Here is a 21,865-nt window from a genome sequence, read left to right as displayed (position 1 = left end):
TTATGAAATTATATAAGAATAGTGTCTTAAACTGCAGTTTGGTAATATGAATGTTTTGGCCTTTATCTTTTGATAGTGATTTTGGTCAACTCGCAGTTGAATTACTAGAACAGTCCTTCAGACAGGATGAAACCATGGCTATGAAATTGCTCACTTATGAACTGAAAAACTGGAGTAATTCCACCTGCCTCAAGTTAGCAGTTTCTTCAAGACTTAGACCTTTTGTAGCTCACACCTGTACACAAATGTTGTTATCTGATATGTGGATGGGAAGGCTGAATATGAGGAAAAATTCCTGGTACAAGGTATACCTTAGAAACAGTTATATTTAGTGTGTGATTAGATAAAAAGAACAGAGGGATTAGCCCAGATATATAGTAAAATGCCTTGATTTATGAGGGTGGTGGGGACGGCAGTGTTGGCATTTTATCTCAAGGGGCATGAAATGGCTTCTTTTTTCCTTCTGTTCTTCACTCTGAATCCTTTTCCGGTATGGTGTATAATTATTGCCCCTCTCTAAGCTAGAAGCATGAGGGCAACAAAGGAAGTATTGGTGTTTACAGCCCTGAGCAGCAATGAAAAAAGTTCCTTCTTTATGAAAAGATGATTTCCAAATTCTAAAATTGAGAACTGTCTACTAACTTAATAATTTGTTACTTTTTTCTTAAATAATTACATGAATTAGTTTTTATGGTTAAGAATTTGGATAAAATGTTGACTGATACTTTTGGTTTCATCATACTTAGAGATACTACTTTAAACTTTCCTTTTCATTATCTTATATCTTAAATAAGGTACAGAGATGTAGAGGCAGAAATCAGGCAAGTGGTTTAACCATTGTAAGTAGATAACAAATACTGATCCTCTAATAAAAATAATAGTGAAAGATTAACCAATAGAAACCCTGATACACAATTACAATTTTTTTGTGCTTTAGGATTATGCAGGTAATAACGTAAAATTTTACAAATAAATCTGTTTATAGAGGCACAAGCTGAGTAATCTTGTTACGACATGGAACAGTTGCAAAGAGTTTTAGGATAAAATTATGTACATAACTTCATAAGGCTTGAATTTTATTTAAACAAAAATTATTTTCTGAACAAATAATTAGTAAATCTTTTCTGTATCCTCATATCATAGTACCTAAATGTTTTGTCACTCCTTAAAACAATTCAACCTGGGCCTCTTTAAATATAATAATCAAGTATAAAAATGAAGTTTTTGGTTTTTCCCCTATACTAACAGGGGCAGATTGGCTAACTAATAATCAAAGATATTTAATACCTTTTTATTCTTTTTATTCTTGAAGGTAATTAATTTTAAAATATAAACTTACGTGTTTCTAAAATTTTTAGGTCATATTAAGCATTTTAGTTCCACCTGCCATATTAATGCTAGAATATAAAACAAAGGCTGAGATGTCTCATATTCCACAATCTCAAGATGCCCATCAAATGACAATGGAAGATAGTGAAAACAACTTTCAAAACATAGCAGAAGAGATTCCCATGGTAAGGAGGAAAAATATTTTTAAGTAAATATAAACATTTTGTGAATAAATATGATAACTGTTATTTTTATTTTAGGAAGTGTTTAAAGAAGTAAGAATATTGGACAGTAATGAAGGAAAGAATGAAATGGAGATACAAATAAAATCAAAAAAACTTCCCATTACAAGAAAGTTTTATGCCTTTTATCATGCGCCAATTGTAAAATTCTGGTTTAATACGGTATGTTGTATGTTTTCTAAGTTGTACGAGCAGAATGTTTTTAAAGGATAAGCTTTAAGGTACCTTAGGTCTAAAGTCCCTATTTATCTTGATATAACTTAGATCACTGACAAGCCATTTTCCACTTAAAAGAGCATAAATTTAACTTAATTTTATTCCATTTGCCATCATATAGAATGATAAATGCTAACAAATCTTAATTCTGATTGGAACTAGAAATAGATTAAACAAAAATGCAGTAACCATATGTCTTTATAAGCAGGTGTCAAACACAAATCAAATCTACCAAAAACATTGCTAAAGATTAACCAGAATAGACATGGGTACATCTTTGTGCTTTAGGATTTTGCAGAGTATGTGTAAAATTTTTGAAATGAACCTTTTTGCAGTGTTAATTTGAAGGTAAAAAGTAATCTAGATCATATAGTTTATCAGTGGTATAATAGCTTATTTCCTTAATCATATTATGGTATATGTTTTATTATCTGACACATAATTGGCTTTTCTCTTGCTTTGTGGGAGAACAGTTTTATCTCCCAGATCAAAGAGTATTACAGTCCATGGCGGATGGACTCACCTCAAGAAACAGATGAGATTAGCCTCAGCTTTTAACCATGGGTTGAATGAATGAATTTTTATTCCCCTTCCCAGAAAAATTCTTAAGTTGTTTATCTTGTTACTGTTTTGTTGTTTTTCGTTTTCGTCACATTTACATTCATGTGAGTGACTCTTTAAAAATGGACAACCTTGGGGCGCCTGGGTGGCTCAGTTGGTTAAGCATCTGCTTTCGGCTCAGGTCATGATCTCAGGCTCCTGGGTTCGAGTCCCATGTCAGGCTCCCTGCTCAGTGGAGCATCTGCTTCTCTCTCTCTCCCTCTGCCTCTACCCTGGCTTGTGCATGCCCCCCCCCCCTCTCTCTCTCTCTTTCTCTCTGTTGCTCACTCACTCTCAAATAAATAAAATGTTTTTTTAAAAAAAAATGGACAACCCTGATGGCCAAATAGAAATTTCTCTTTTCTTTCCTCATTTATTGGAGTTTACTGCCCAGCCCTGCCATAGCTTAAATCAAGAACGTGGCTTGTTTTAACGCTGGTAGAGGCAAGGAGAATGAAGAGAGGATTCTTAGATACAATTGTCCAAGGGTGAACGAGTCTGGGTTTTCCTCTGAAACGAAATAACTCTTCAGATGTTGTTATACATAGATCTTATATAATATCTTTTTTGTTGAGAGTATCAAAGGTGGTATGTTCCTTTACCTAGGGAAAAATGCTTTTCATATCTGTTTTCATTTCTTGGGATTCAACCTCAATGACTAGGAGTTAGGAAAATAACAGTTGTCTTTCCTGGGAATAGTATTTGGTTCAGGGAAGGAGGAAGTAGGTAGTATGTGTTTCTTGATGATGATGGTGATGAAGTTCTATAGTATATTTAATATGATACTTTAGGAATAGTATAAGTTAAATGGAATTATATGAACTATGCTGAGAACATAAATCTTCTACTATAAAATTTTTCCTATGGGGAATACTAGAAAGTCATCAAAGTTCTAGAACACCATAGTTATACTCTTGGAACCATTTATGTTTTGATTGATAAATGCAGTGTTTGCAATGAAGTTACTTCTAAAACTTTTCTTAAATAATTTATTTATTTATTTATTTGAGAGAGAGAGAGAGAGCGCGCACACATGAACCAGGGGAGGGGTAGAGGGTGAGGGAAGACTCTACACTAAGCGTGGAGCTAAATGTGGGGCTCAGTCTCACGACCCTGAGATCATGACCTGAGCCAAAACCAAGAACCAAGAGCTGGATGCTTAAACTGACTGAGCCGCCCAGGCACCCCTAAAACTGTTTTAATGATTAAGCTTGGAGATAGTTCACAGGGGTTCATTTTAGTCTCTCTTCTGTATGTTGGATTGAAAATTTTGAGAAGATTTTGTCTTGTAATTAATATTATTCATACTTTGTGTTTTTCATTAGTTGGCATACTTAGGATTTCTGATGCTTTATACATTTGTGGTCCTTGTACAAATGGAACGATTACCTTCAGTTCAAGAATGGATTGTTATTGCTTATATTTTTACCTATGCTATTGAGAAAGTCCGTGAGGTATGTCTGTAGTTTCTTCTACCAGTAACTTACTGTATATATGGAGGGTGTTTGGTTTGGTTTTCTATATGTATGTGGGTATGTGTATCTGTTACTCATAATCAGTATAAAAGTGTACTGTATTGCCCACTGAATTGTCATTTAGATTTAGATTCCTGTGTCTATCACAGTTTTCAGTTTAAATTATAAATTTTCTAACATCTTGATTTTAAAAAAATATTTTTCCTTAAATAAATGTTTATACTTTTTATTCAAACTATTAACTACATAAATATAGTTTTATAACACACTGACTTAAATACTTCTGGATTATTTCATGTCTGTGCTTTAGATTTAGAGAATACATTATGTGGCAAAAACAAATGAAAGCATTGTACTTCCCTTCCACTTAGGTGTCATAGGAATTTATCTTCTTAAATATTTTATTATGCATTTTTAATTCCTTTGAGTGCCATGGTTTGTATGTTTATGAAATCTGTTGTTTTACCAACATGTTTGAAAAAATTAAATTGTTAAATGATAAAGTTGTAAATAATTTTTTAAATGCATATTCATAAAAACTGTACAAGGATTCATTAGATTGTAATAACTGGTTGCCTCTAGTGGGAAGGGAAGTTAATTGGCTAAGGAAGAAGAATGGAAGAGAGACTTTTCAGTACTTATTTTTATATACACTTATGATTTTGAAGCTATAAATGTATTACCATTCCCCACAAAAGAGAAATTTTAAAATTCTTTTAAAAAATTTATTTATTTGAAAGAGAGAGCGTGAGTGGTGGGGAGGGACAGAGGGAGAGAAACTCAAGCAGACTACAGCTGAGTGCGGAGCCCAACATGGGGCTTGATCTCATTACCCTGAGATCATGACTTGAGCCAGAATCAAGATTCTGCCATTCAACCGACTGAGCCATCCAGGCAATGCAAATTTTTAATTTTTATATTCAAGAGAAGAGATGAGTACAGGTACTTAAACCATCGAGTTGTTTGCTTTCTATAAATAAGACACCTTTGGGAAGATCCTATCAGGATATCCTGTTGTTTCAATGAAAAATAAAACAACTTTCAGAAGTATCTCACTTTCTAGAGAACTCTGTTCTAATTTAAGATTTTCAGCTTCTTAGTAGAATGACCTTGGTTGACTAGGTCATTTATTTGTGGGTATTTATATACATATGTGGTTGTGTGTGTGTGTGTGTATAGACACACACACACACACACAGATAGAAGGAGGATAAGAAGTATGTGTCTCTGATATCTTACTGAATTGTTTCAGTGATCAAACACATCATCAAAGCCCAAATAAACATACTTTGATAAATACCAAATGACAAATACTATATAATTTATTTATATATGAGATCTAAGCAACAAAACAAAAGCAGAAACAGACCTGTAAATACAGAGGACAAAGTGATTGTGGGGAAGGAGGGGAGGAGAGATGGGCAAAATGGGTAAAGGGGAGTGGGTAGCACAGGCTTCTAGTTATGGAATGAATAAGTTCTAGGGATGAAAGGTATAGCACAAGGAATATATAGTCAGTGGTATTGTAATAGCATTGTATGGTAACAGATGGTAGCTACACTTGTGAGCAGAGCATAATATATAGAGTTGTTGAATCACTATGTTGTATACCTGAAACTAATATAATGTGTGTTAACTGTACTTCAGTTTTAAAAAATAACTTTGAGGGGCTCCTGGGTGGCTCAGTCAGTTAAAGTGTCTGCCTTTGGCTCAGTTCATCTGGGATCGAGCCCCAAGTTGGGCTCCCTGCTTGGCGGGGAGTCTGCTTCTCCCTCTCCCTCCCCCACCATGGTCTCTCTCTCTTTTAAATAAAATCTTGAAAAAATACAAAATACTTTGAAATATTGAAAAAATACATAAAATTCTACTGTGATACTATAATTGAATGTAATATGTGTTTTAATAGGAAGAAATCGATTACTTAAACAGTTCAATTAGATTTTTTTCTTTCTTTTTTTTTTAACCCGTAGATCTTTATGTCTGAAGCTGGAAAAATAAGCCAGAAGATTAAAGTGTGGTTTAGTGATTACTTCAATATCAGTGATACAATTGCCATAATTTCTTTCTTCATTGGATTTGGACTAAGATTTGGAGCAAAATGGAACTTTGAGAATGCATATGATAATCATGTTTTTGTTGCTGGAAGATTAATTTACTGTCTTAACATAATATTTTGGTATGTGCGTTTGCTAGATTTTCTAGCTGTAAATCAACAGGCAGGACCTTATGTAATGATGATTGGAAAAATGGTAAGTTGAGAGGCATCTGATAATACTCATGGGTTTATTGATATTTTTTCTTGAAATCATAAAAACCTGTCATTACATAGTTTTATTTGAACTAGAGAATGTTATTTCTTCAAATTGGCCAATCCTCAGGATATTAATTTTTGAAGAAAATATGTGATGGGATAAGATTAAGAAAACCATATTTTATTTGTTTTATCTTAAAATGTTTTGATTTTTAAATGCTACTTTCTAGGGCTAGTTGAGGTCAGAATGAAAAAATACAAGTTTGTTTTAGCTACTGTTTGTGATGTTATTTTCATCTTTACTAACTCTACCCTAGTCATCTGGCACCTGCAGCAATCTAGTAAAATCTGTTTATTCACAACCACTGTGGCCTGTCTTAGTCTACATTGTAGCTAGAGTAATTTCAAAATGCATTTCTGAGTATGTTACTTCCCTACTTAAAAAATTTTTCTAATGCTTTCACATTACCCCTAGAGATCACTATACTTAATGAATTCCGTAAGTCCTGCCCAGTTCGTTGCTTTTAATTTTCCAATAGAACCAGCTTCCTTGCTTTCCTTTAAAGTGTCCTCTCTCAGCCATTTTTTTCACCTCTTATCTATGCTAGCTAGAGTCATACAGGCCCGTCCCTATTTTTTTAACATAACCCCTACCAGGGTACCATAGCTCCTGTTCTTTCTGCCAGGAATGACTGTCCTCATCTACACTCATATCCTTAGCTCTTTGGATTACATACAGATCACATCTCCAACATAATTTTTGTTTTGGGGGAAGTTTTTTTGGTCTTTTCCCACTAGATCAAGTTTATTTGCTACAAAGTTTTATGGGACCCATGTTCCTCCTCTATAGAATATTTATCTCTGTGTCTAACCATATTTTAAACTATATTCTTACTGGATTATTTATGTACTTCTCCAGACTGAACTCTTTGGAGTGTAGGCACCTTCTTTGGTTTTGGTCACCTTTATATCTCTAGTACTTACCATAGCGGCTGTCACATAGTAGATTCTCCTTAGTTACTATTGCTGGCTGGATGGATAAAACCATTACAAGTAGGAAAAGAAGACATAAAAATGCTGAACATTCATTGTATTTTAATAGATTGATTCTCTTAATTTTACATGCTTAGCAGCAGATTATAAATTTTAAAATCTATAATCTTCTACCAAGTAGCTTTTAATGTTTTTTTTTTTTTTTTTTAAGATTTTGTTTATTTGACAGAGACACAGCGAGAGAGGGAACACAAGCAGGGAGAGTGGGAGAGGGAGAAGCAGGCTTCCCGCTGAGCAGGGAGCCTGATGTGGGACTCGATCCCAGGACACTGGGATCATGACCTGAGCTGAAGGCAGACGCTCAATGACTGAGCCACCCAGGCGCCCCTATGCAAAATAGTATAACAATTTTTAGTATAGTGCCTCTGAACTTTGTGAAATTACATTTCTCCTTTTTGATTTTACCAGTCTTGTAGTTATTTTAAATAATTTTATAATCTAGTTTGGAGCTTGTCCTACATAAGTATTCTAGGAGATTATATATGGTGTTAGTAAACAGTCCTTGTGGTTTATTGATGAAATTAATGAGTAGGGGATGTAGGGACTCATGGGAAGAGATAAATCTGTGGATGGTTTTATTAAAGCAGTGGGATATGATCTGTTCTTTGAAAGCTTAAGATAGATAGGAGTAAAAAGGCACAACCTGACTGGAACTTCTTTTATGATAAGGAGTTGTTGGTTAGTTATCAAATTGGATAAAAGGTCATAGCCTGATTTACGTAACACATTGAAAACTGGGACCTTAGAGAAGAAAAATATAGGGGAAACCATTGAAGAGTCTCCCCTCCACCAAATTTGATTTTTCTTTTCCCTAAGAAGAATAAGTTGACATTTCTTTATCTTTCCTTACCATTTCAGATAGACTTTTCAATGCATGGATGCTGAAAGCAGCTAGTCAGATTATTTGTTAGATGATGATTTTCAGCCAGTGGGGACAGACTGAAAAAGTCTCACAAGTGTTTCTCTTGCTCAGCTCCAATTCCCCACACTAATTTTGTTCCATTATTATGTATTTGCAAGATAATGCTAGCTAAACAGTACTACCTGTGGTTTATGTCTTTAGGTTCCTCTTTCCTCCCGTCTTCACTGATTCAAACTATTTTTTAAAGTTCCAGTTAGAACATCTTTTCCTGATATAATATGTCCAATATCTTGCTCTTTCCTACAAGTTTAACCAACTGGCAGGTTTTGTTTTTTAAATGTAGATGTCAGGTTTAATGTGCAATTCCTTATGCATTGACCTGAAAAATCTAAGGTGTGTTGTCCTACTTCTGCCATAAATTGCTTTCAGTTTCCAGTGGTCAAAAAGGCAGACACTATTGTATTATTGTTTTGTAAAAGTAACATTTCCTTTCTTATTCTAAAATTATTATTCATTGTAGAAAATTTTAGTAAATAAATACAAACTACTATCCAGAGACATCCACTGTTAACAGTGTGATGTATACTTTTTCCATCCTTCAAGACATACAGGAATATGTGCTTGTGTGTTAAACTCCACACAAATAATTGTATATAATAGCTTTATCAAAGTAGGCTCATTATATGTGCTGTTTCTCAATTCTTTTTAAAGATCTGCCCCCTTTTAATAAATATAAAAATCTATTCCTAGAGTTTCTGAAATCCTTTTCCTTAATTGTGGAAAATCTTTGTCTTCTAAATTAAATTTACCTTCTAAATAATCCCACTAGCTCATAGGATTATGAGCATTATGAAAATAAGATTTTTTTAAAGTTTTCTAAATATAAAGTTTAATTATTTGCTTTTTGAGACTACACATTCCCCTCCAGGAGAATGTGTCCTCTGTTTCCCCAGTCGAGAATTACTGGTTTACTGTTTGTCATATCAAAGAAGTGTTCATTATTCATCCATTTTGTATTCTTTCATAAAGTGGTAGTGTTTCCAGGAAAAGTTAGGGGATTTAAAGCTTGTAGGGAAGAATTGGTTTTAGCCTAAAATTTTAGCATGCAAATAGGTGCTCCAGTTTTCGTTGCCTACCAGATTAGTGACTTAGTGGTATCAGGTTAATGTAATGGTAGTACACAGTAAATTAGAGGTATAGGAAATACAGAAGTGAACAGCCATAATAATAAAAGATGGAAATCGGAAAAATGGGGGAAGCCAAGAGAAAGAAATAGAAGCTGTCTGGATTTTCATCTGAAATTTGCCTCTCACATGCTCTCAGCACTCCTGCCAATTCTCTCATCCAAGTTCTGAGGAGCTTGAATATATATTTCATTTTTTTCTTTATCTGTGATTTTTAGAACTACCCTCCACGAGGAGTATTTATGTCTTTCCCCTCTTCAACCAATCATTTTTCACATCATTATCTGTTTCTCCTAGTGCCGTTTTCCCTTTCTGCCCCCTTTAGAACTTTCAAAATGGTTGATATTCTAATTATCCGTTTAAACTACGTGCTGCAAAGTGTAAGAAATCCTTCATTAAAGTATATACCTTTAAATAATGAATAAAGGAGATGAATTTTATGGTAGTAGGTTCCTGGAGTAACTTAACATTGTTTCTTTTATCATTGTGTATCTATTATGTGCTATGCACTATACTAACCTGAAACTACAAAGATGAATAAAACATGGTCCAGAGCCTCATAGAACTCACAGTTTAGTACATAATACAAGCATGTGAACAGATAGATAGCTACAGAAAGATAAACTTACGTGAAGACTGATGAGATAGTACCTAATTCTGTCATAAAGGCTTTCACAAAAAATACGGTATTTGAAAGTTTGGCAAATAGGAACTTTTCCTGAGCAGGGAATTTCTTATCAGAGAAAAAAGCTTTGTAAAGTTTGAAGATACAAAAGATGAAAATAGAAGAAATACTCCTCACCGTTGATATCATTAATAAAGATCACACTTAACGAAAATTGCATGGTAAATTTTAACCTTTTCCCACTCGCTCCATGTATCTGTACATTCAAGCTAGAAATCCTCATTTTAGATATGCGAAAATGGGATATTTAAATATTTTTAATTAATTAAATTTAGATCAGCTATAAGGAAGGTTGTCAAATAGGCTTTATGTGAAAGGCATGAAATCCAGAGACCTCTATGAATCATCAGTCATAGACTGAATAATTTTAGGATACCTCAGTACAAATTTGAGTATGGTTTTGAATTTTTGACTTGGCCTTTTTCTTTAATTACAGATAAATATTTGGGATTCCATAATTCAAATGTCATGAATAATGTATTGATCATTTGCCCTTTAAAATCTTTCATCCCAAGATTTTGTTGAAAATCTTGTTATTGAAAACATACCCTCAAGGCATTATTTGACTGTTTTACAAGTAAGAAAACAGTCTTGGAGAGTATTAGGACTCTTCGATTGCAAGTCACATAGACTCAACTCTAATTTAAAAAGGAAATTTATTGGCGGATGTGTAAGAATTTTAAAGATGAAGGATCAAATCTAAATTATTACATATAAGTCAATATTTTGTAATTTAAAAAATAAAAAAACCCAGACTTACTGTCCTCTTTAGCTTTCACATTCCTGCCTTCCATTTTTACTCACTATATATTCATTTGAAAAATATATGCAAATGTCATAATAATTTTTTTAGGTTATTTTATTGCAATTACTGATTTTTTAGGTTGGTTTATTGCAGTTGTTGGTACAGATTTATTGTAAATGTAGTCTACCTTGATCTGTGTGTGTTTTCCACTAGTAGATTATTTGTGGATGAATACTACATTGTTGGAGTGAGACAATATTCACTTTTTTAAGTATAAATGCTGAGCACTCGTACCCCTAATTAAGTGGATAGAAATTAAAGTCCTGTTATAGGATTTTACTTCACTCTTAGATTTCTTGAGTAATGATTTCAAAATTCACATTGTGACTTAATAAAAATTATTTTTCATTGATTTATTAGGTGATAGCCCAATTAGGATTTTTTCACCTTTGTTGAAATTAAAGATTTGCAGACTACCTGATTTGTGAAAGGAATTTTTAACCAGTTAATTGGTGTCACTTATTTTTTCAACACCCATGCTGATAATTCCAATTTGTTTTATTTAGCTCCTAGAGGTTTTCACAGTCCAGGTTAAGGGACCATGGTATAGGGTTCAAGATGGGTGAGAAGAATGCCTTTTTGTGTATGAAGTGGGCAAAGGACAGTTATCAAAGGGAGGTAGAAAAGTGAGTCTGAACCTCCAGTACAACAACACAACAGTTTTAGGAAAGAGCACATAACGGAAATTGATTCCCTGAATCTGCCCATGTGTCTATACCTCTTTAAATCTTCGTGGACTCAAGATAGGCCGACTCCAGTTGGAACCAGTGATATGGTTCATTACATAGAATGTGCCCCTTTTAATATTGATTGCTGTTGATTTATTATCATATCAAAGAGATGGAAAAAGATATTTCATATCGAATATTCTAAAAACTGGGCACCCAAATTTACAAAGGGAAAGTCTTTAGTACTGATGTTCTATCTTAAGGGAACAGAAATTGCATTGGATGTTTCAAATCATATTTGGCAGTTTGTACTAGATTATTTTCTTTTTTGATAATTGCTGTTTACATGTACAAAGTTTTTATTTGCTTTGTATTTGATATTTTAGTTATATGTGATCTTTTTGTTTTCCTAATATTTGTCGAATTGGTGTTGTAATTATAATGAAGTTATTTACATTTGGAGACTAAAAAAAAAAAAAAAGAATGTGCCCCTGACCTACCTAGCCTCACAGATCAATTTTTATGTAATCTCCTTGATGTTAAGGTTTATGTAGTGATGAGATTTTCCTGAATGCTGATACTAGGAGTAAAAGAAAACTCAGAGATTCTAGTTATTTATTAGAACATTAGAACTATTTTAAGATTAAAAAATTGTCATTGTTTTTAAATTCCCATGTATTTTAACAGTGTTCATTTTTTAACAGGTAGCCAATATGTTCTACATTGTAGTGATTATGGCTCTTGTATTACTTAGTTTTGGTGTTCCCAGAAAGGCAATACTTTATCCTCGTGAAGCACCGTCTTGGACTCTTGCTAAAGATATAGTTTTTCATCCATACTGGATGATTTTTGGTGAAGTTTATGCATATGAAATTGATGGTAAGGGTTTATGTTTACAAATTCATCTTTTGGTTATTTTGTTTTAAAGACAGACTTGCATTACCGTAGTATTACATATCTTCACAAGTCAAACTATTTTTACCAACCTAAGCCCTCCCAAAATACATTCGTTAATAAGCCCAGAAAAAAACCTATAAAAATTAATCAAAAAAAGTATTTTAGAATTTTTTCAGCCACAAATGGAAATTTGGCCTGACCCGGCTTATACAATAAAGATATTTATTAGCTCATGTAACAGAGTTAGAGGTAGAGTGGTCTTTGCAGTTTGTTAATTCATAGTTAAGGACACCTGTTCATTTTCATTCCACTGCTTTGTAATCAGTGTGTGATTGATACAGGTCTCCCTTATGATTAGAAGACTGTCATTAGCAATGGGAGGAAAAGAGAGAGTGTTTTCCATGGTTCTCTTAAGGGTGAAAAGTCCTTTTCCCAAAAGCCTTCTATTGAACCTGTTCCTTAAATCTCATTAGCTCAAATTGGCTTCAGCCTGCTTATGAAACAGTTGGGGCAAGGGTAATAGGATTACATTGATTAGATCAATTATGGTAGGTTGGATAAACAAAATTCAACTGTGGAACACATTTTCTGCGTATGGTAATAATTTTTAAATTGTTTTAGCTAATGAGGCTAGATAATTTGTGAACATAGGTGATGCTGCTGACTTTCAGGGACGTTCTACTGACGTCCACATTTGCATTTTAGAATCTTTATTTGGTTAGTTTGCTCTTGATCTCTTTTGCAGTTTCCTGTCTTTACTCTTCCCTCACCCCACACCTGTGTTGCTCCCTACCCACCTATTTATAGGTGAGTAGGTCAGGGGATGGCTACATACTGGTCTTTAATTGTTATCAGATGTTGCTTAAAACTGAGGTTTTACCAGCCTGGTCAAACTTTGTGTTCAATGCTTTCCTGTTCGGTGCCATTTTCAGGTTTTCATTTTCTGCTCTTTTTCCAGTGTGGCTCTAGTTTAGTTGTTATAAAGCATTGGATATAGCTTTTTAGTCTCCTTTATTCTCTTTCTTGGGTATTTGCTACATCAAACAAATCTGAATAGAGTGGAAATTGATTGATAAAGCTTTTTAAGATCAAAAGAACCTTGTGCATTCATTTGCCTGTGAAACAATTTGAAAGGAATGATATAGCCATTGAGTGTTTTAATGGTGTATATGTTTTTAAACGATTACTAAAGAAATGCTAATTGTATTGTAAGCATTTACATAAAACTTGTCACTAATTCATGATTATTTAATTCTAATCTTTTCCCTATTTAAATTGTTTTGCTTATTAATTCTTTAATACTCTGGTGGGTACTAAAGCTCTTCTCTTCCTTTTTTTCGGTTTAGCTGTGTTTTGGCTTCAGAAACATTCCTGGTGGGGTTAATGAAAAGCAAGGAATTCAGACCTAATCATTGTATATTTGAGAGGCACTTTAACCACTATTTCAACCCTCTGGTGACCTAATAAGATAAACTCAGTAATTTTTATATTTGTAAATTTACTGCGAGTTTACCATACCTTTTTTTTTTTTAAGATTATTTATTTGGAGAGAGAGAGAGCACAGGCAGGGAGAGTGGCAGAGGGAGAGGGAGAAGCAGGCTCCCCACTGAGCAGGGAGCCCGACGTGGGGCTCGATTCCAGGATCCTGGGATCATGACCTGAGCCGAAGGCAGATGCTCAACCGACTGAGCCACCCAGGCGCCCCTACCATACTTTACTTTATTTATTTATTTGACAGAGACAGACAGCGAGAGAGGGAACACAAGCAGGGGGAGTGGGAGAGGGAGAAGCAGACTTCCCGCTGAGCAGGGAGCCCGATGCTGGGCTCCATCCCAGGACAGGACCCTGGGATCATGACCTGAGCTGAAGGCAGCCGCTTAACCGCCTGAGCCACCCAGGCGCCCCCATTCTCTTTTATACTTCAGTTATTTTTCTTACAGTAATGATATAATGTGGCTGAATCTGAAAATTTTATTCTATTTAATGTTCCTCAGGCTAAACCCTGCCTTGAAGTGCAGACATAACACAGAACTACATACCTCCTCATCTGGAATAGAGTGGTAGAACAGATAGCCATATCCCTCACAAAATTTTTCTTTTTAAAGATTTTATTTATTTATTTGATAGAGAGCACAAGTAAGCAGAGTGGCAGGCAGAGGGAGAGGGAGAAGCATGCTCTCCGCTGAGCAGGGAGCCGGACGTGGGGCTCAATCCCAGGACCCTGGGATCATGACCTGAGCCGAAGGCAGCCGCTTAACTGACTGAGCCACCCAGGCACCCCCCAAATTTTTCTGTGTTGGAGTATTTTTAAGTTTTATTCCAAGTGCTTGCCCAGAAGCTCTTCTGAAACAGATTAGTACATAATTGAAACTTCCTTCAAACAAATACTAATTAAAAATAGTTAACTGGTATAGAAACCAATTGCACTGTAATTTAAAATTTAAATTAAAAAAATGGTTACTAGTGTGATTACTGTATCTAATTTTTGTTCTTCTTTTCAAAGTGTGTGCAAATGATTCCACTATCTCTCAAATCTGTGGTCCTGGAACATGGTTGACTCCATTTCTTCAAGCAGTCTACCTCTTTGTACAGTATATCATTATGGTCAATCTTCTTATTGCATTTTTCAAGTAAGAATTTTATTCAGTTGCTTAATGAGATTTTAACATAAAATTCTCATTTTGAGGAAATACACAAAATTTCCAATCTAAAGATTTTATTGAAGCTTAAACTACTAAAATTATCTTTGAAAATTACAAATAAGAAGGCATGCTTTTTCAAATCAAATGAGACTTTGAGACTTAATTATCTTTCAACATGCAGTTCTTTTATAAATTTAACCTTTATTTGGGATTTTTACTAAGTTGCCAAGGAATACACATGTTCAGTATATAAAACAGAAAGGCAAGTAGAAAATTCATCCATAATCTCATTAATTTTGGTGTACATCTTTCTCTTGTTTATTATGAATATATATGAACCATTTTTTCTCTTCAAAAATAATGTTATTATATTTTGTATACTGTTTTAAACTAAACAAAACATGAATATTATTCCACATTAATAAATACCTCTCTCCAGTTTATTTTTAATGCCTACCTGGTATTCCATGATATAGACCTTAATTTTTCAGCCAATATGTTACATTGTTCAATTAGATTGTTTATAATTTTTTGTTCCCCAAAACCATGTTATGGTTAAATTTTTGATCATTCCTTAATTATGTCGTCCTTAGATTGTTTTCCTAAAAGTAGAACTGTTCAGTATATGCATTTTAAGGACTTTATGCATTTAAGCTAAAGTAGGCCTGTATCCCCAAATCTCTGCCAACACTAGGTATTGTTATCTTTAATGGTTGCTAATTTGATAGTACATAAAAGTATCTTGTTTTTATATGCACTTATTTTGTTGCTACTAAGATTGAATATTTTCTTATAGTTTTGTTATTTATATGTAACTTTAAAATCTTAAGATCATATTTTCTGGTCATTTTTCTGGGAGTTTGTAATTAATACCCTCAGCAATACCAAACTTGTGCCTTATACTTACTGAATATATTTTTTCCAGTTTCTCATTTGCCTTTTTAAGTCTTGTGTACAGTGGAGGAGTCTTTTGAATTCTTGTTTAGAACAGAATTGCAGTAAAATCTTTAGTATTTAAAACTTTATCATGTGATTTAGCTGTGTTTTATTTTTATTGTTATTCAAGCAATGTGTATTTACAAGTGAAGGCAATTTCCAATATTGTATGGAAGTACCAACGGTATCATTTTATTATGGCTTATCATGAGAAACCTGTTCTGCCTCCACCACTTATCATTCTCAGCCATATAGTTTCTCTGTTTTGCTGCATATGTAAAAGAAGAAAAAAAGATAAGACTTCAGATGGACCAAGTAAGTAAAATACATTAAGGGAAATGTTTCTATTTTATCACTTATCAGTATTACCCTGAAGGTTAAGTATTAATTTTACTCAGAAGATGTAATTGGTTAATGTTACTATAAAAAACTTTTGTTGAATTTGCCTGAACATAAAGGAATTTTGAGTATAGTATGGTATCTGTAAAAGTGAATTTAGTATTAAACTTCTTTTTGAATATGGTATGTCAGTTTGTTTTTGTTAAAATGGTAATGTAAACCATGACATTTTCTGTTCTACAAACCATTTTGCTGCTCTGTAAACAACACTTGTAGTTTATTCTGTATGCTACATGAGACTAATCATCATATCAAACTGTGCTTAAAATTTTACAGTGGCTTTCTCTTCTACCAAATTGGTTCTTAAATTCCTCTACCTGGATAAATGAGGGAGAGGTGTAAAGAGAGTACAGGGGAAGAGTGTTCTATAGGAAAAGGAAGTTAGAAGAGGAAGAGATACCTAAAACTGTTCTCCTGAGGAAGAAAAAATGGAAATATTTGTCCAGTGCTTTAGAAACACTACAGTAAAAAGAGAAAAAAACTACAGATGGATATAGTTGTATGAACCCTAAATAATTCAGAAGACTCCTGAGCTATAAATTGATATCTTGATAGTCTTCATTGATTTTTTTTTTTCTTTTCCTTCTTTAGAACTTTTTTTAACAGAAGAAGATCAAAAGAAACTACATGACTTTGAAGAACAGTGTGTTGAGATGTATTTTAATGAAAAAGATGACAAATTCCATTCTGGGAGTGAAGAGAGAATTCGTGTCACCTTTGAAAGGTTCAGAATTTCTTTAATTGTAATTGATTATACGTCACAGTGGATTCTCTTATGTCATTGTTCAATTTATGATTGTCAAAATAAGTGAGCTTAGTAATAGTTGTATATATCGGAAGACATTTCAGTTCTTCTGGTATTTAGTGTTAAGTCACTAAGTCAGTTTCTTATTATTTTTTAACATTTGTTACAGAGGAAGAAGAATTAATGTTCTTTATCAGTCAGTGGAGAGAAGTGAAACTATATTTTAAAGCATTGCTTGTTTGTTTTTTCTCTAATGGCTTTGCTACATTCTGGAAGCAGATAGTATAGTTATAATGGTGTACTATACATTATATATTATAAGAGTGTACTAATACATCTCTGTATATGTAGCTTTATATACTTTTTTGTGTGTGTTAACTTTGATGAGGGGAAATTGTAATAATAAAAATATTTTTTGAAATCTTGATTTTTATTATAATAGAATCAGTACCGGACCCTTCTTAAACATCAGGTGTGCCTTTTATAAATAAATAATCATTTTATTTTATAGCTGAGCTTGTTTGAGTGCATGTAAAATTTCTTTTTACCATTGTCATTTATTGAGATTACAAAAAGAATCTCTAAAACATTAATTTTTAACATTTTTAAAAAGCCTGTGTTTCCCCTACAGGGTGGAGCAGATGTGCATTCAAATTAAAGAAGTTGGAGATCGCGTCAACTATATAAAAAGATCATTACAGTCATTAGATTCTCAAATTGGCCATTTGCAAGATCTTTCAGCCCTGACTGTAGATACATTAAAAACACTCACTGCCCAGAAAGCTTCGGAAGCTAGCAAAGTTCACAATGAAATCACACGAGAATTGAGCATTTCCAAACATTTGGCTCAAAACCTTATTGACGATGGTCCTGTAAGACCTTCTGTATGGAAAAAGCACAGTGTTGTAAATACACTTAGCTCCTCTCTTCCTCAAGGTGGTCTTGAAAGTACTAATCCTTTTCTTTGTAATCTTTTTATGAAAGATGAGAAAGATCCCCAGTGTAACATATTTGGTCAGGATTTACCTGTAATACCCCAGAGAAAAGAATTCAGTTTCCCAGAGGCTGGTTCCTCTTGTGGTGCCTTATTCCCAAGTGCTGTTTCTCCTCCAGAACTGCGACAGAGAATACACGGGGCAGAAATGTTAAAAATGTTCAGTAAAAATAAAAAATTAGGCAGTTCTTCTAATAGCATACCACACCTGTCATCCCCACCAACCAAATTTTTTGTTAGTACACCTTCCCAGCCCAGTTGTAAAAACCACTTAGAAACTGTAACCAAAGATCAGGAAATTGTTTGCTCTAAAGCTGCAGAAGGAGATAATGTAGAATTTGGAGCATTTGTAGGTAAGTTTGGCAAACTAATATTTGTATATCAGTATAATTTTTTTATTAAATTATCATCTTAGAAATAAAATAAATAGCTAATAAAACTGTGCACTTATGTGATAAGTGGGCTTCGTTTCGTAGAATATAGTTCTAAAATTTTTAAAGGATTCGAGTGGGGGAAATAGGTTGAATTGAGCTGTAATAGTTCTATTGGCACATACCTCTTTGGTGAATTTACTATAATAAGTTTGTATATAAAACTTATTTGGGCTCTTCCTTTTGATTTTGAGAATCTTCTATTGAATTTGGTTAACTTGTTGAAAGAACCTGAGTGATTCATAAATACTAGATACTTGGTGAATAATAGAAAGGTACAGGGGAGGCTAGATAGAAAAAAACTGGAAAAGAGCAGTGTCTTCTAAATTGGGTGACCATATAATTTTTCATCTCAACCAGTACCCTTTTGATAGTGAAAGGGTACACTAATAATTACAATTAGGCTAATAGGGAAAGCCAGGACTCACTGTACCCAGAGGAGAGCATTTCAGAAAGGAATGATTCATTCTTATACTTCAGATAGCTAAAGTAAAATAAGGACTGAAAATATATTTATTTTGGCAATGATAAATTAATGGCCTTGGTGGAATCTGTTTCAGGGAAGTGGTTAAGGGAGAACCCAGATTATATTGCAATCAAGTATGAATGGGAGGAGAGAATATAAGGAGTAGGCCTTGGGGGGGCAGCTCTACAGGTCACTATGAAGGTAAAAAGAAAGAACTTACACTGTCATTTGTAGCTAAGGTTTTTTATTTGTTTTGTCTTTAATGATGGGGGAGACCTAAGCATATTTTAATGTTGATAGGTGCCATATAGAAGGAAAAGATGAAGAGAGAATACTTCATAGAGCTCACTAGGTCTCTAGTATTTGGGAGAATATAGTGTTCTAACAGTCTTCCTGTTACATTAGTAAAGATTAAAGTATTTAACAAAGAGTTCTTAGAAAACAACTTGGGTTGTTTGTGGGCATGACCAGAGTGTTCTGAGGCCCTCTGTCTCTTCAGGTTTGAATTTTTCCATCAGGTGGCTTCCTAACCTTTGTCTTAACACTCGTTTGAGCCTTCCCAGCTTAGAAATTTACCTAGTCATGGAACATATATGGAGATTGGTCAGAGAATATGGTATGTCCACGTAATCTCCACGTTGAGGCCAACCCTGTAAGTTATCTAGGTATTGCGCATATGATCTCTACTGCTAGGCTATGTGCAGGTCACTGTGGATTTATAGAGACAACTTTTCCGCATAAAATCTATCCCAATTTATTTTTTAAAAGTACATTTTAGTCTGTATGTTAGTATGTTGCCACTGGGATGGATATGTATAGATACCTACATATTTATCTCTGCATACGATTTGTGTGTGTGTAGTGGATATATTATATATGTGTTATATATGTAATTTTATATTTTATGAATAGTAAAAGTAATTGCTTCCCTTTTTTCTTTTTAAATTTCAAGCAATTCATATCACATGTTGGATTCTTTGAGGAGGCCTTTGGCTTTCACTGTTACTGTAAACTGAACTACTCATCTTCTCTAGCTTCTTGACAGATTTTTTTGTATATATCAGAAGATCTACAGGAAACTTCAGAGCCATCAAAACTACTTAAAAAACAACATAAATCACTTGTTTATGTAGACTTTAGGCAATGACATTTTGATAAGAAAAAATAAATATTTTTTGTTATAATTTTTTCTCTTTAAGGACACAGAGATAGCATAGATTATTTGCAGAAGTTTAAAGAAACATCAAACAAAATAAAAGAAATAATATCCGTAAGTAAATCCTTATAACAGCACAATTCAATCTTATTTTGCTATTTGGGGGTTTAGTTCAAATTAGAATTAAACGTTTCAATAAAAATGCAATTTTAGGGGTGCCTGGGTGGCTCAGTCATTAAGCGTCTGCCTTCGGTCAGGTCATGATCCTGGGGTCCTGGGGATCAAGCCCTGCATCGGGCTCCCTGCTCAGCGGGAAGCCTGCTTCTCCCTCTCCCACACCCCCTGCTTGTGTTCCCTCTCTCGCTGTGTCTCTCTCTGTCAAATAAATCTTTAAAAAAAAAAATGCAATCTTAGCAGAGCCCATCATCAACATGATTATCCCAAATATTTAAAGCTATACACCATTTAAAAAGAAGAAATAGGGTGCCTGGGTGGCTCAGTTGTTTAAGCATCTGCCTTCAGCTCAGGTCATGATCCCTGGGTCCTGGGATTGAGTCCCACATTGGGCTCCCTGCTCAGCGGGGAGTCGGTTTCTCCCTCTCACTCTCCCTTTGTGACCCCCACCTTGCTCTCTCTCTCTCTCTCAAATAAATAAAGAAAATCCTTAAAAATATATATATGAAAAAAATCTGCAGTTAGCTTGCATTTTTTTAATTGATGAAAATAAAAAAAACACCTATTTAATATTTCTCTTTTTAAAAATGTTTCTTACATTTCTCCTTGACGAAATACTGAGCTGAACTCTTTCCCAGGCCCAAAAGTTTATTAGAACATAACCTTGTCTGTCAAGGAACCTGTAGCCAAGCAGTAAAAAGCTGAATATGCCAGTAACTACAATATAATGTGCAGGTGTAAGATATTCAATAAATGTTTGTTAAATAAATTTTTAAATGTATAGAACAATGAATGAAAAGTATTTCTTAACTGTTGCTTTCATAAATACCTGTAATGATAGTCTTAATATGAGGGAAAGGAACCAGTAGGGAAACTTTTTTTTTTTTTAGGTCGTATGTCTTGTTTTATCTTTGAGTTTCTTACAAGGAGGGAGAGCTGACTGGGAATTATAATTTAAAAAGCAAGAAAACATAAATGGAGTGAAATTGAGCATTTAGATGATAAGGATAAAAAGTATAGCTTTTTTCAGATAGGAAGAGTGACAAAAGAAATGGTCGCACAGATGTTTTGAGTTGGAAAGAAAGAATGCTAAAACTCTTCTCTGACTTATCATTTAAGAATCTGTGTTTCATTGTATGTAAATTATGCAAAACAGTTTTAAAATTAAAGGGGATAAAAAGTAATCTGGGGAGTTGTTCATTTTTCTGGTGGAAAGCACAGTGGACTACATGAGAAAGAGAAGGTTTAAGGTAACCATTGTGTGAAGTTACTAAGGAGTCAAGAAAACCAAGAATATGATTTCTCACCTATAGAGTTGAAATAGCATGAATTTTTTACTAGCCATATCAGCATTTGAATTTTAACCAGGAAAACTGAAGGCTGGGAATGGATATGGGGAAAGTGAATCTTGGGAGTGATTCTGACTTCAGAGGATTGGCATGACATTACAGTAAAAGATTAGAACTGCTTACTAATTGGAAATCTTAAGAGTTGTCAAACTCAGAAGTTAGAACCTCAAATTCACCATCTTCTTGCCAAGCAGACTGTTTCTCCTTCTGTATTTCCAGCCTCTGTTTTTTTTTTTTTAAAGATTTTATTTATTTATTTGAGAGAGAGAGAATGAGAGATAGAGAGCACGAGAGGGAAGAGGGTCA

The 21,865-nt window shown here is 33.9% G+C and overlaps 1 protein-coding gene across 3 annotated transcripts in view; it reads left to right on the top strand.

The window, feature by feature from the left end:
• TRPM7 (transient receptor potential cation channel subfamily M member 7) overlaps positions 1 to 21,865 on the top strand; it is a 121,022-nt gene that overhangs the window by 72,423 nt on the left and 26,734 nt on the right. For all 3 annotated transcript variants that reach the window (XR_012373622.1, XM_025883699.2, XM_073876982.1), the window contains exons 17-27: positions 77 to 305; positions 1,359 to 1,514; positions 1,590 to 1,733; positions 3,713 to 3,841; positions 5,833 to 6,111; positions 12,075 to 12,249; positions 14,771 to 14,897; positions 15,976 to 16,160; positions 16,836 to 16,968; positions 17,621 to 18,336; positions 20,080 to 20,150. Coding sequence is in view for 2 of the 3 variants with exons in the window: in XM_025883699.2 (XP_025739484.1) it covers positions 77 to 305; positions 1,359 to 1,514; positions 1,590 to 1,733; positions 3,713 to 3,841; positions 5,833 to 6,111; positions 12,075 to 12,249; positions 14,771 to 14,897; positions 15,976 to 16,160; positions 16,836 to 16,968; positions 17,621 to 18,336; positions 20,080 to 20,150 (2,344 nt within the window). In the remaining variant the exon portion in view is untranslated. The remainder of the gene's footprint in view (positions 1 to 76; positions 306 to 1,358; positions 1,515 to 1,589; positions 1,734 to 3,712; positions 3,842 to 5,832; positions 6,112 to 12,074; positions 12,250 to 14,770; positions 14,898 to 15,975; positions 16,161 to 16,835; positions 16,969 to 17,620; positions 18,337 to 20,079; positions 20,151 to 21,865) is intronic.

The sequence above is a fragment of the Callorhinus ursinus genome, unplaced genomic scaffold (assembly GCF_003265705.2).
Source record: "Callorhinus ursinus isolate GAN/ISIS: 27379988/994484 unplaced genomic scaffold, GSC_fseal_2.0 scaffold25, whole genome shotgun sequence".
Lineage (NCBI taxonomy): Eukaryota > Metazoa > Chordata > Mammalia > Carnivora > Otariidae > Callorhinus > Callorhinus ursinus.
The sequence above is the reverse complement of the archived record's forward strand: the minus strand, read 5'-3'. Positions and strand labels throughout refer to the sequence as shown.